At 43.1% G+C, this 15875-nt stretch overlaps 1 protein-coding gene across 1 annotated transcript in view; it reads left to right on the forward strand.

Moving 5' to 3' along the window:
* Positions 1–15875, forward strand: part of LOC138265066 (connector enhancer of kinase suppressor of ras 2-like) — a 518319-nt gene that overhangs the window by 250934 nt on the left and 251510 nt on the right. Inside the window, exon 7 of the mRNA XM_069212618.1 lies at positions 285–356. Within this exon, the coding sequence (XP_069068719.1) occupies positions 285–356 (72 nt within the window). The remainder of the gene's footprint in view (positions 1–284; positions 357–15875) is intronic.

Genomic DNA, 15875 nt, shown 5'->3' on the forward strand with positions numbered 1-15875 from the left:
ACAGAATAGATGGTTCTGGCCTTCCGGTGTCCCACCCCTATATCCGTGGAACTCGTAAGCAGGGACTTAATGGCTAACCACTGTTGCTACTTTCCTGTGATAAATAATAAAATACGAAATATTTCACAGTATTTTTTCATTGCAGTTATTGAAGTCTAACCTAATATCACATTAATCAATTATATCTAATTATTTGTTAATAAAAAGTGAGCGCGATGAAATCACTTGTACATAAGAGGAGAATAAATGCAATACTTTCTTGTATTCGTTGTTTCTTTTTATAGTGCGTTTAAAGCCTGCCACCCGAAAATTAAGAGTTTCTTCTTTGCAACGGACTGCCTTGAAGAGATGAACAGGTAAATTATTTTTTCGTTATACTTAAACATTTACTGAACTTGTGAATTATAAAACTTAAATATGCGTGTGGCAGCCTAGTAATGTAAGAGCTACACGACTGTAGTGTGAGCGTATTTGGGCATAATAACTATCGAACAGGGCAACTTTTAGGTCAGCATAGCGTTTTCTCACTGTCTAGTTTAGAAGAGTTATGTGTGGATCGGTGTAAACGTAAAATTAGTTTGACTTTGGGATATCTTTGTAAAGTCCTATGTGTATGGAAGTTCTAAGTTACATAGTATATGTTATTTGTTCTGTGTTATTTCTTAAGCGCACAAATTTCATGGCTTCTTTAAACTACAAATTATGACAACCCATTACTAAACGGGCTGCCGAGATCTGAGCTACTTAAAGCTTTTTAAGGAGATTATTAGGGAGTTTAAAAATCAGGTTTGCATAGTCCAGTTGAGATTGAATGAGAGAGAGTGACGCTTGTTTATGGAACCTTTTGTGTAAAAAAAAAGTTTTGTTTACAAATTAAGGTGTGACACATAGGTACTGGAAAGCTTAATAGCAGATGTTTTAAAGAGGAACTAGCATACGAGTTTTTCTAGCTGCAGTTGGGAAAAGAGGTGCGTCCAAAGCGCAGGATCAGGAGTTGGGGGTCCAATAATCTGCGAGGTGCTGTGTGACAAGCACCTCTGTTTTAGCGGGTTGAGTTTTAGAAAGTTGGAAGCCATCCTAGAATTGACAAAGTCAAGAACATTGTGCAAAAAACTACTGAGAGCAATGGAATTAGCATTTTCTGAAGCCAATTTAAACAGTAAGTGAGTGTCATCAGCATGTACGTAAAAATTGTACTCTCATATTGTGTAAGGTCCTTGCAAGAGGGGTCATATAGCTAATATAGAGCAGGGGGGAGAGGATGGAATCTTGAGAGACTTCATAATTAACAGGGGTTGCTGAGGACTGATAGCACTGAAGAGGAATGGTTTGAAAGTGTTAAGACAAAAATGAGTCGTTCAATTTGACTAAGGGTATGAACTGTTGCCAAAAGTACAGAGTAGTCAAGGATGTCAAACACCACAGACAGATCATCATCTAGGGTTGTATGTTTCACAGTAACAACTGCCTGCCAAAGGTTGTCCAATACTGATGTCACCACCAGTTCTGTCTAAAGCTCTCTTGAAAATGGTTTAAGGCATTATTGTTTTCTATAAGTGCTTGAAGTTGGATTTAAAAAAACTTTTCAAATAATTTTGCAAATTAGCGTAGCAAAGAAGAGGGACAATAGTTTGCAGGATCGCCCACTGGGAGAGATCATCTTTTTAACAACATTCTGACAATTGCAGATTTCCAACCACAGGGAACTATATACTCCGAACAAAAGAGAAAATAAACAAACATACAAGACGATAGATGAGGAAAGGGGCCAGGAGTTTTAATGAGTTCACGTGGCATATCTCAGAAGGGGAGAAGATTCCTGTGGTTTTCTGGATCGGATTTAAAACAAAATCAGCAGATTCTGACCTAATTGAAAAAGGTTCAGATTGCTGTGATGGCGTTAAGTCAGAACTGGAGAAAATATTTAGTTTTCCTATGTAAATGGCTTGATTTCGGCTCTGATTTCAACAGTTTTGTCAGAGAAAGGGGGAGGCCAACTTGTTACAAAGGGACGTCACGTTCTTTCTAACTGTTGACGGAGGCGATGACAAATCCTTGATCACTGTAAACAGCTCTTTGACTAAGTTAGGGGCTCGAGTTATTATATTTCATATTTGGCCTCTCGATTTGTTTTCCTATACCTAGAATTCTTGACTATAATGTAATACACCATTAGGGTTATACTTGGCTCTCCTGCGTCTTTGTGCAGGATATTTCAGACGTGAACAAGGGATTCTACAGGCGTTTGAAATCAGGAACACGAGAAACTCTTCGTAGAGTCTAGGCAAGCTAATATATTGTAGTTCAAAGTGTATAGAAGTTAATTAATGTCTCAGACCTATGTAAAACAAGATTACAGGGAAGTAAAGCTGGATCAAGCAGTGACAAATTAACAACTGTTTCCCATTTGTATACAGTATCTTGGTTTTCAATGTTCATGTTTTCAGGGGCATCATGTTAGCGTACATTTAATGAAAACGGAACTGCAGGGTGATCGGATCATGGTAGATATACATATCCCCTGATGGTAATTTGTAAATCCACGGAGATAAAAATTGCATCTAGCAAATTAGTTGATATATGTGTAGGTTTAAAATTGTATATGGAAAGAGAGCATGTTTTTTTCAAGGAATATTATGGAAGGCCAGGGGGTTTTCAAACCGAAAATTAAAATATCCCAGCACGATGGCAAGATCCTTATTGATGCTAAATTTACAAATATCGTTCACTATTTCAGCATTTTTTGGAAATGCTTGAGGAGACCAATACAGTAACAAAATGTTGAAAATAAAGACCACAAATCTGGCTTCAGCAACCTAAACATTCTCCTGAAAAAGACTTTTGACAATTGGCTTATTTGCTGATTAAAGAATTCCTAACAATAATTGTCATGCCGCCAACATGCTTTTTATTGCGCCTTGTCCTGATAATGTAGTAGGTGGATAGAGTCAATTCAGCAAGCAGTCAGTTCCATTATACAACCAGAACGGAGCGTAGTCAGTTCTTATAGGAAAGAAGAAATATTGTACTACAAGTGAGCAGAGTCCAACATTGCAATGTTTACATTTACAATCTGTGCATAATGTAACTGTTATTGAAGTGGACATGTGGTAATTATTCTATATATTAGAGGACGTGGTAGTGACCGTGTGACTACAATTGACACATAAGCACTTTTCGGCAATAATATATGTTGAATTGTGCCAATATTTTTGGGTATTTATCATTATCTCAATGCATACGTTGGACTAAATGAAAATAGAATTGGTGTGTTGAGAGAATGAAAAAGCAAAATCACTGATTGGACAAACAATTGCCAGAAGCCTACGTTACTGAGACGTTTGGGGAAGCTTTATGTGCACCACTAAGCTCGGTGTTTAATTGTCCTCGGGAGAAATAGTGGCCAGGGAGGTCTGCAGGAAAGCGGATGATTTGCCATCACACAAATCCAGGACAGTGAATGTTGGTGGCAACTTAACCAGAGCTAGGATGCTTTGCTTGTGGGCAAAATAGTGAAAATGCTATCACAAAAAAAAATAGCAACTTGTCATGAACTAACGAGGTCGTATGATCCAAGGCCACATTGTTTTTTAAATGACCTTCACACTAAGTTGGGACCTCTACCAAATCCGATGTTCTTTCAAAGGAACCTGGAGCCTTCCTGGTCTGCAGCCATGAGTTCATAAGAGTCTAAGATGACTTCTGCCAACCCAAAAATCCGGGGCCTTCCGTTATGCGCAGTTTTATGTGCTTTCACTTCTAAAACGCATACTTTTAACTCGAATAGGTTAGTGCACGCCCTGCACGAAGTACAAATTGTAAAGATTGATCATTGATTCCCTCTCTCTCTCTGAGTTTTGCTGTCTTTAGTTCATACATTAACTTGGAAAAATTCCAAATGAAATGCATGTATTTTAGAAAGTGCAGTTGCATTAAAACCAGCACACAACTGTGCCTTGCGTGACTGCATGCCTTCATCATAATGTCTCTGGTTTACTGTTTTTGCTTCTTTTCCTCTGATGTGTACAGTATGTACGTTTCTATTTATTTTCTAGCCTCCTAGCCCGTCTCCCTCTGCTTAGCTAGCCCGTTGCACGCTGCTCTGGCCTATTTTTATTCACCATTGTTTTGCTGTTGCTTTTAATACTTTGTTTTGCATACTCGTCCATGGGGCTCTATTATCTCCCTTCATGCTTAGCCTCAAGCAGCACCATGTTGGAAAACAAATATGATGTGTCTAGCTCCACCCCCTCTAGGAGGCACAGCTAACGTCATTAACAATCACTAAACATTTTCCTGAATGTGGGTGTTGTCTTTTGTGTTATTTGTGATAATGTATTTGTATATATTTGCTGTTAGGTGATCTTGACTGGATAGGTGTGCAAACAGTTAATTAGGCCAGGTGATTGTGGATTTGTAAATGGTTTGCTTTTTTAAATCATCCTTTTATTGAGTTTTATATTAAACACAGTGAACAATAGTAGCATGGTCACATCATACACTGACCGAAGCAAGGGGTAATGAGCTGTCCACATATCAATAGCAACATGTCATACATAACAAGAAGCAGTGAACCCTCTATGGACACATAAACAACAGTATTAAACCCTGTCACAAAATTGCTGCCAACTCCCTCTTACTCTCTCAAGTTTCCTGGGACAAGGCCATTCTGCATATATGGGCTTCTCACTGACACAACAGAGGTCCGTCTCCGCTCACCCACTACCACACCACATAAGAGGCAAGCAGGGTCTGACACCCTGTTCGTATACCAGAGTCACTGTGGAGTGAGATTTATTCAGGAGAGGTACTTAAATCGAATCAAGAAAAATCTTGCAGGGTTCAATCACGGCCATCAGCTATTCGGCCTCGACGAGATGCCAAAGTAATTCTCTCATTTCTCCCTTAAGGCTGGGGATGAATCTGAATGTTAAGTACCAGGAACTTAAAAGAATGAATACCTGGTCTGTTTATGGAGGGGTTCGATAATCAACTTGGCTTCAAGAGGATTATATGCAGACACACCAGGGTGAATAGTTAATTATGGCTGGAGAGTGTGTTGCAGCTGCAAACATCAGAAGAACTGGGATCGTTCTAACCCAGAATCCTCCGCAGTTCTTCAAATGATTTGAACCCCCCACTACCTATGGTGTGTCCCAAAGTAAAAAAGCCCCATGAATTCCAACCCTGAAAGATCTCCAGTGCTGCAACCCCCGGCCGAAAGGTGGCATACCATAAAGGAACCTCACCCATTTAACTACCCTTCCATCAAATGTCTCTAAGTATTGACTTCCAAATTTTCAGAGTCACTGAAGTCAGGAGGGAGCATGCAATGGCAGTTTTCCCCCATAGGCATAGTAATGAGCGGAGTGTTCATCCACAATCCCCCATATAAACAAAGTGAGAACAGAATTAAGTGATGTCTGTGTTTCTTTGGGGATATAGTAAGGGTAGTTCTGCATTTTCAATAGCGCAATGCACCCCAACAAAGACAACAGTAGTGAAGACTAGCGGTGAACGTCACTCTGTGGTGCGGCCACCAGAGAGACCAGGCTAGCTGCTCTAGTCAAGGCCGCTGTGGCCCAGATATTGATACCCGGGTAGCAGAATCCAGTCTGCACCAATGTTACTCTTGTCTGGCACTTCCACTTCATCGTATGACCCGATATACCCACACAGGAAATAATCCTGGCTTTGACCAATTAAGCCAGAGCCCTGAGTAGACCCCAAAGGTATTAAGGAACCCATAATGTTCTGGTCAGTCAGGGGGAAGCATGCAGTGGGGAGGGGAGTGCTTAACCATGATCCAGTGTTCAAGTTTGTAAGCCAGGTCTTCCACTGAGTCATAAGTCCAATTGTTAACAATAGGTTGGAGTCCCTGTAACATGACGTTAGGTTAACCATCATAGGTCCCGCTATCATAGGTCAATTTACAGCATTTGCGAATGTCTGGGTTGCTTTGGGGATATAGGAAGGGTAGTTCTGCATTGTTTATATGTGTCATGGAAGAGTGATAATTTTCAATAGCATAACGCACCCCAACAAAGACAACGGCAATGAAGACCAGAGCTCAACATCACTACATGTTGCCGCCAACAGGGAGACCAAGCTAGCTGCTCTAGTCAAGGCCCCCGTGGCCCAAATATTGACGCCCAGGTAGCAGAATCCAGTCTGCACCAACATTATTCCTATCTGGCACACCCAATCCATCGTATGTCCCAGTAGTTCCACAGGAAATAATCCTGCCTTTGACCAATTAACGCAGAGTCCTGAGTAGAGCCCCAGGGTATAAGGAACCCATAATAATCAGGCTAGAGATATGAAGGTTGTCAAGCTATATGAAGAAATCATCAGTATAAAGGGATACCCAGTCTTCATATGTATCTGACTACTTGAAGCCCCAAATTTGATGGTGCGGAGGATATGCACCAAAGGCTCCTTCTCCAGGGCAGACAAGAGTGACAATGGGTACCCCTGTTGTGTTCCCCTTTCCAGCAGGATTGATGCAGACAAGGTTCCCCCAACTCCCACACAAGTGTGTGGCCTGTCATACAGCAGTTTGACATATGTCAACCAAAATCCATATGCTCCCACAAGTGGTCCATGAAATACACTTGAAGGCCTTCTCGAAGTAATGACTAGGGGTCTACCAAGATGGTCAGCAACCACAATCTACGGATGCTGTGTCTCACTAATAGTCGGGGTGAGAGAGCTTTTCTGATCAGCACTGGAGCCTATTGGGCCGCTCAATCTATAGTATTTAATTTCAATTCAACAAGAGGAATGAAATTCTCACACTCCACTGAGCCCAAGAGACGAGGTGATTAACAAGGAACTGCAAATCAACAATTTATCATTTTCAACATTATTGCATTTTATGGCGTCAATAATGAGTATTTGATTGCGTTTTAAAAATTTAATTTAAAGTCTTTTTAGTAATTTAATTCCTTATTGGCAGTTCATTTGATTTTCAATACAATATAGAGTTACAGAACAAAGCATGAAGCGCGCTCCATAAAGTTTATCCCATATTCTAAGCTAAAGAGGGTTGAGGAAAGCATCAACAGAACCCATAAAGAATTTTGAGAGGTGAAAGCATAACGCATAAAGGCGTAGCAAAACTTTCCATAAGGAAAGGTTCACGAAACTTAATCTCAAAACAGCAAGGATTCAAAATTTTCAATCAAAAGTATCTCCCAGAATAAGGGCCTCATTTTGAGTCTGGCCATCCTGGGACCGCCAGACTCGCAATGGCGGTCGGACTACCGCCAAAGCAGCGGTCTGGCCTCCATATTATGTCTACTGGCACCGCCAGGTTGCTGCCGGTTAATAACCTGGGAGTCTTGGCGCTGCCCTCTGGATTACGAGTCCCCTTTCTGCCGTTCGGACCTCCATGCAAAGGCTGACAGAAAAGGGGCATTGGGGGCCTCCTGGGGGCACCTGCACTGCCCATGCACTTTGCATGGGCAGTGCAAGGGTCCCCATGGACAGACCGTCGCTCTTTTCAAAAGGGCGATGGGTGCTGTCACAGCTGATGCACCGCAACATTGCCACTGGCTCGACTACAAACTGGCATAAATAGTGTGGTGGGTTTCCCACTGGGCCAGCATTTCCGCCCCCCAGCCCAGCGAGAAACTCGTAATAGGGCCCGCGGAGGGACAGCTGCATAGGAAGTCCTCCCGACGTGGGACTTTGGCGGACAGCCCCAAATCTGATATGCATCAGCAAGAGGTCTGAATCAGATAGTCTCTGAGTTGAAGGGTTCTCAAGGAAGTCTGAGAAAGGGACTCTCGAGCAGGTCTAGGAATAAGAGCTCTTTCTCTAGTCTGAGAACACAAATTTATACAACAACATATATCAGTAAAATTCCACAATTTTTAGCAACTTGTGATGATATCTCTGGATCAATAGGAAAAACAATGTCTTCATGGTAACAGGCAAGCTTCCATTGATTTAGCAAACCTAACAAAGAATGTTCTAAACATAAGATACATTTGACTACAACTCATAACACAATTATCAGTTCAGTTTGTTTTCTCAACGCTTCTTTCAATAAGGCAAAACAAGTCAAGGTAAGTACAGCACATTACTCTGTTAGATCACTCCCATTCTCATACCCTTCTATTGACAACACCTACTCAGAAAGAAACAACTTTGGAAGATTGAACTAACATTTCAATCCATTTTTATCATTTACGTAGGTCAAATGGGTAAGGAAGCTTAACACATCCTCTGTTCAGTCTGCTGTTTCTAGAAAGCATTTGCATCATGAAAAGCTATACATTTAAGACCATGACACAGGTCAGAGCAAAACAAAGAAGACAGGAAAGAAAGAGAATAAATTAATTTGTCAGTGTTTTAGGCTAAATACAAGTCTTTAGGAAATCTCAATACGAACAGCCTGGTTTTAAGCAGCGTTTACGGTTAATTATGTCAAATTCTAATTAGTGGAAATGCTTCCGTGGGGGCATGAAGTCACTAGTAAATTGCATCATAAGAATTTTTTGCCCAAATTTAGACTTCACAATTAATCAATTAGATTACTCTGTAGAAGGTACAGAAATGAGCGGGGTGATCCACTTTTGGGAAAGTGACTATGTGCGACTACTTTAGGAGCTCCAGAAGGTAGCCATTTTCTCTGGGCTCATTATAAAGATCAGTGATGTTTTAGGCTATCAGACTGGCAAAGGAAGAACTGGCAAGTCAATTGGGGCCCTGGCTTTCCCCTGTGGACAGCTGAGAGATGACCTCAACAGCCCCCTGTACAGTAATACACCTGTCAAAAGTATGACATTGAGCAGTGGCTATATGTGGTAGTTGAATGGACAAGGCATAAGTCGTGAGTCCTTCGACTAGACAGATCTGAACATTCACATAAAGTGAGACATGTGAGGCAGCAAACAAGTGCACCATCCTCATGGGGATTGTGTGCATACCATCCAGTTCAGATCATGTGGCTATGTGTATCAGTATGTTGACTTAGCCAGTGAAGCAATTGATCTGTTGTGTTGCCATACACGTAACGCCTGCACTGAGCTTGCTAGCATCATCAATTTGTACTTGCTGGAATACTAAGGTGGCTATCGTGAGAGTGTGAGGCAGGTGCTCAGAGGCCCCTCGGACATTCACTTTCTGTAGTCAGTACCACCTGTTTGAGAGTAATGATTACTTTTAATCATTCCTGTTTTCGTGTGCTAATTTCTAATTCACAGTACCCCACATCACAGCTCAAAACATTCCCATCAGGGCTGCCACAGACAGTGTTGATCTCGCATTTTGCTGGAAGAATTGCATTGATCCCTCTGGAGGGTGTCCTGGAAGTCCCGCTGGTTCAGCCACCAAACGCAGAGACCTGACTGGCCGAGGTGCGCACATGACCGTAGCTGATGTGTAGCTACAGCGGGGCATGATTTGATAGTCCCTAGGCAAAAGGGGAAAACCTCAGAGATTGAATAGAGATCATCAGGAGGGACAACATATGATTCAAGTTTGAAAAGAGTGCTATGTACCCCTTAAAGGATGTATAAATCCATTGAAGTCTACCACAGAGATGGTGAGTCCAGACGCAGCCAAAAGCAAGGCCTCACCTAGATGCAAAAAAAAAGCATAGCAGAGTGGGGTGGCAGCAGAAGGAGGAATCATTCATTGTTGGCATAGCCATCAGGAGTTTACAGAAGGATGTACAAGAATTTTACGGGCCAAGACAGAGTGCTCTTCCAACTCGTCTGCCATGTTGGGTCATTTGCTCTGCCACCCCATTCCCCTGCACCCCCCCCAGACTTTGCCTTTGTTGAGTGCCTCTTTAAGTTGGAGGATCTTAAAGAAGTCCATTAGAATGCTGGTTTTCTGCTGAAGTTTAGTGAAGGATATAGTTGTCCAGGGTTGTCCAGGCAGATCAACTCTTTAATATATATCTCTTTCTTTATCCAGTCATTCCTTTTGTCCTTCTAGGTTGACATGTGGATTGCCCCAGAGTGATGCTAGGTCCTCCTTAGACCTATATCGACAGAAGTCAAAACCCCCTTGACTCACTCACTATGTACCACCATCATCATTATACTAACCATTCACACTACACCCAAAATTTCCAACTACCACTGCAGGCCACACAATAAATCTGGGTTGAACAAACCAGGCGCTTTTACTCCCTTTTTCTAACTCTCCTGTAGTGTTCCCTTGTCTATCTTCTCTCCCTCTTTCCTACACTTCTATTTTCTTAACTGTAGTCCTCCACCCACTCTCCCAACTACTCCGCTATGTCTGTTCCAAAAGTATCCAGGTACATCCTGCTGTGCAGTACTAATGTCAATATATTCAAGCTGATCTACAAGAATTGTTTATAAGACTACTGTTATGGTTGCATCTGCTTTCAATGTACTTCCTCTTAGTAAAACTAATACATACTTTCCAAAAAATAATTAAGAATGAAGAGGTGTGTGACAGTAATTTAAATATGTACATTGTAGGAAATTATTGTGTCTTATGGCATCAACTACAGTGCACAAAAAATTCTAAAACGTACTGTTTTCATGAGATTGATATGTAAGCCTGTGTTTAAATTTCTTCTTGCCATGGGCACCAGGAGGCCCTGACCCCCTTTTTACCTTTTGAGGAACAGTTGGAAAAGTGTGCTTCCAGAAGACAGGAAGGTCTGTGAACTGGGAAGTGTTGCAAGGACAGTGTTTTGCGGGCAGTTTGTGGAAGGGCTGCACAAGATGCCACCACCAGTAGGAGATGTACACCGTGGGTCCATATGAAGATAGGCCTGGCACAGGGAGCTGAAAAATCCAGGTCCTTACAAAATGCACCCTTTTATAAGCCAGGAGGCCTGGAGAAAATGCTCCTAGAGCTGGCCACCAGGACCAAAATAAGTCAAACATGACCAAAATCATACCTGCAGGCACATAGGGGGTCATTCCGACCCTGGCGGTCATAGACCGCCAGGGCCGGGGACCGCGGATGCACCGCCAACAGGCTGGTGGTGCATCCAGGCCAATTCTGACCGCGGCGGTAAAGCTGCGGTCAGAAAAGGGAAACCGGTGGTTTCCAGCCGGTTTTCCCCTGGCCTGAGGAATCCTCCATGGCGGCGCTGCAGGCAGCGCCGCCATGGGGATTCCGACCCCCTTCCCGCCAGCCTGGTTCTGGCGGTTTTGACCGCCAGAACCTTGCTGGCGGGAACGGGTGTCGTGGGGCCCCTGGGGGCCCCTGCAGTGCCCATGCCAATGGCATGGGCACTGCAGGGGCCCCCTAACAGGGCCCCACAAAGATTTTCAGTGTCTGCATAGCAGACACTGAAAATCGCGACGGGTGCAACTGCACCCGTCGCACCCTTTCCACTCCGCCGGCTCCATTAGGAGCCGGCATCCTCGTGGAAGGGGGTTTCCCGCTGGGCGGGCGGGCGGCCTTCTGGCGGTTTCCCGCCGGCCCAGCGGGAAACTCAGAATTACCGCGGCGGTCTTTTGACCGCGCTGCGGTATTCTGTTGGGGGAACTTTGGCGGGCGGCCTCTGCCGCCCGCCGAAGTCAGAATGACCCCCATAATGTGCCACCTCAGTGATTTGCTTGTTTAAAAGTAGAATTTGAAGAAATCAAACAAGTGGCACTCTGCCCGATTCCTTCCAAACTTCCCCCAGGGTAGACCAGGGGTCAGTGCAACTTTATTTAATTTAATCCCTTTGGGGATTAATGTTCCCAGTTTCCCATTGGCTGTCACAAGGGAAATGTCCCTGGGGACCCCATTCTCCAGCGAGGCAGCAGGCCTAGAGTACAGTCTGCCCCTGTGGCGGTGTCTGTGGGGCGGAATGCGCTGACCTGTTGTCCCCTTTCCTGAAAGGGGTGTAGGCAAGGGAAAGTGCACATATCCCGTCCGTGGGCAATAACAGAAGTAAAGAGCTTGGCCTGCCAAGACAGGAGTAGAAGAAAAGACACTGGCTCCTGTGCACAGCCTTGGAGGCGGGTGTCTGCATTGGAAGCCCCTGGGTCCAGAACAACCAGTGCAGATGTGGATGTCTCAGGTAGGACCAGGGAATCCATCAAAAAAAAAAAAAAAAAGGAAAAAGTGAATTGTAGCTTCCCACTTCAGGAAGCCACCCATGTCATTCAGAGAGAGGGGCTTGGAGTGCCACATAATACACTGTAACAGGGCTACATTTTACATACGTGCTTCTGTGTTGCCCAATGAAGGGGTAGGGGAACTGGCAACTGTTATGCAAGAATGCTCACGGCTGCAGCACTGCAGCAGCTCCCTCGCCAAGAATGTGTTGAACAAAATGTGCACTAAGCCTCCAGGGGGCTTATGAACAATACTCTAGGAGGCGTTTAAAATGAATTTAAGCACTACAGAGCTGCAGCTCTGGCTCTTGGGTTCTGGAGTGTGGATATACCTTCTGATCCTATGACTGCAGTGACAGTCTAATGTTTGTGCTAGAATTTGGGTCTCTACTTGGCAGAGGCATGCACCCTGTACAAGTAGGGACCACAATCCTAGTCAGAGTAAGTCAGATACACATCCTAAATTGACCTGTTCTCCCCCCCTGGTAGTTTGACACAGAGCAGTTAGACTTAGGAGGCAATATGTAAGGTATTTGTGCAACACTTAAGTACAGTAACACTGTGAAAGACACTACATAAAGACTCCACACCAGTTTAGGAAAACTGAGAATATTTATCTGAGTACATCAAGAACAAAATGACAAAAATAAGTGGAACTCAAGTTATGAATTTTTAAAGATTAAGGGCCTGATTTAGATATCAGCTGAGGGAATACTCCATCACAAACATGACAGATAGCCCGTCCTCTGTATTACAATTCTCATAGGATATAATGGGATCATGATAGGGCAGAATGCATATCCGTCCTGTTTGTGACAGAGTATTCTCCTCTGCCGAGATCTGATGCAGGCCCTAAATGTGAAAACAGTGCTTAGAAGTCACTAGCCGTCAAAAGGTTACTTGAGGTTGCAAGGGACCAGTGCAAATCAAAAGTTCAGGCCACGATGGAGGGTAGGCCAGCTACAGAACTCATGCACAGTCCACCTTTGTTGGAGCAAATCTCCAACGTCAAGGGTACGAAGTATCAGTTTTAGCAGAAATCAGCTGCTGAACCCACTTCTGAGGCCCAGGACTGAAGGGGGCGTCTCAGGCAAGGGTACGTCTCACAGATGGCAAAGCCCAGCGGCACCAGGAGTTACAGGCAGTGTTTGATGTCCCTGAGACCTAGGAAAACAGGAGGCAAGCCAACAAGCCCTTGAAGAATCTTGGGTTCAAGGATGTGGAGAACAGGTCAAGCCCTTCTCACCCCAGGCAAGACGCAGCAGGCAACAGGCCAACACAGCGAAGCAAGTAGCAAAGTGGCAGTCCCTCCTACAGCACAGCACACAGCAAGCAGTAGGCCAACACAGCAATACAGTTTCAGAGTAGAAGTCTCTCCTGGCAGCACATCAGTCCTCCTTCCTAGCAGAATATCTAGTAGAGTTCTGGTTTGGTAGGGTTTAGGGTTCAGTACATATACCAAATTTGTCTTTAAAGTGAGGGAGACTTGAAAGGGTCCTTTGAAGTTCACAAAGTCCCTGCCCTTCCTTCCCTGGCTCCAGGCACTCTACAGGGTGTTATGCAGCCCTTTGTGTGGGGGAGAGGCACAGCACTATTGAGGTGTAAGTGAGGCAGTGCTAAGATTCAAGCCCCCACCACCATCAACCAGGTTCAATGTCCATTAAGGCATATTAAGTCACACTTAAGCTCTCAATGTGTGTGACTGTCTACAGGGAATGCACAAAGTCCAGCTGCCACCAACCCCAGACGTGCATTAAGAGACAGGCAGAGGCACAGAATGGCTAAAGTGAGAAAATGCCAACTTGAATAAAAGTGGCATTTTCTGACTTACAATTTAAAACAAATCACCATCAATTGTAATTTTAAATTGTGAGTCCAAAGACACCAAACTCATAATTTCTATATTTTCTCTTTTGAGAGTTACAATTAAAAGATGTTTCAAGGTAACCCCAATGTTAACCTAAAGGAGAGAGAGGCCTTGCAGTAGTGAAACGCAAATGTAATAGTTTTTCATTACTAGGACATGTTACACTTAAAAGTACATGCCCAGCCTTTTACATACACTGCACCTTGCCCTTGGGTTTAACTAGGGGCTACTTCAGGGTGACTTACATATAATAAAAAGGGAGTATTGGTCCCAGAAAGGGGGTGCACTTGCCAGGTCAAAATTGCAGTTTAAAACCACAAACACAGGCTCTGCATTGGCAGGCCTGAGATATGTATGAAAGGCCACTGTAGTGGGTGGCACAATCATTGTTGCAGGCCCACTAGTAGCATTTAATTTACAGGCTCTGGGAACACATGGTACACTCTACTAGAGACTTACAAGTAAATTAAATTTGCCAATTGTGGAGAAGGCAATATTACCACAAGGAGAGAGCACAAGCGTTTTAGCACTGGTAAGCAGTGGTAAAGTGCACAGAGTCTTAAATCAACAAAAACAAGGTTAGAAAATGAGGAGGAGGACTGCAAAAAGTTTGGCGATTGCCCTGCAGATAGGACCATTTCCAACAATTTGTAAAAGAAAGACTCTGACACATATGTTTTTTAACTAAGCATACTTTATTGGGACCACTGATATTATCAGTACAAAATTTACCATTAGAATGAATTTGTGTGTCCATTGGTTTAAATGGTGATCTAAGGTTAAATCATGATGGGTGGTTTCTTTTACTAATGTGGTGACACCCTCAAAAGCAAGTAGGCCTACCTAATTTGAAATAACATCCCCTGATATTGTGATGTGGCATCTGATAAAGGTAGGGTGTTATACTGGTCATAGGGTTCAGGACCCATGAGAAATGTAATGTGCTAAGAGGATGTCACCAAAGGTATGCTCATCTACCGTAATGTATATATTTTGAATTTAATGTTTAGTCGTTAGTAGTGTGTGTTTATTAACAGTACTTCTCCTTTTTAATAGAAAAAGGAATGACTGGATAATCATTTATTGAGTGTTGTTGTTTTGTGTCAGCAAATATGAATTGCTAGTCTACGCCCCTTCCACTGAACTTATCTGTTTTGCTACCCTGAGAGAGCAAAATGCTACAATGAGGTATTTGGTTCCCAGTAAAAAGACAATTTAGGATCTTTGACTCATATCCTTCACAACTAATAACTCAGTTTCGTACAGTATGCAATGAAGCAGTGACACACAGTTAAAAGTATGGCTCCATGCATGCTTCGTCAGAAATATGTGTGTCCACAGAAGCTCAAAGAAGCACTCAGGTCTGGATTCTGGTCCATGCATCATAGTGGAGTTGCCATTAAAGTTGGATAAAACACTTTAGCATTTATTTTGTGTTATGATGGTTAAAGTGTGAAATAGTCAAGGTACAAAAGGGCTGTGGTACTATGTCTCGGATTGTGGTTATGCAGAAGAGGTCTGAATAATAGAGTGCTGCACTTTATTCTTTAAATTATTACTCTGCCTTTTACAGTGCACTCTTTGATCTATCCAATATTATATACATGCAGTTCTAGTTTAATCATATGCTTTAACACAGAAGATATTCTGTGAATGGTTATTTTGATAGTGAAGTTGACTTTTTTAAGAGAGGTATGGTGGGTATTACAGTGTTCACTAGTGCCTTTTCTCTCATTTAGTCAGTAATAGGTACATCAATATTGTGATTAAACAACAATAGAAAATGGCAGTTGTCCTTCCTGTACAAAACATTCTGAGGAAACACAACCTTAAAAAGTACTGGTGATCCTTTTAGTACAATCGATCATATCAGCCCACTATAGCACTGGCTGCTATCATATTACAACAAATCTCCAGTACGATTCATCAGCAACTACTGAATGTGTTCCTGCAGCACT

The sequence above is a fragment of the Pleurodeles waltl genome, chromosome 2_1 (genome assembly GCF_031143425.1).
Source record: "Pleurodeles waltl isolate 20211129_DDA chromosome 2_1, aPleWal1.hap1.20221129, whole genome shotgun sequence".
Classification (NCBI taxonomy): domain Eukaryota; kingdom Metazoa; phylum Chordata; class Amphibia; order Caudata; family Salamandridae; genus Pleurodeles; species Pleurodeles waltl.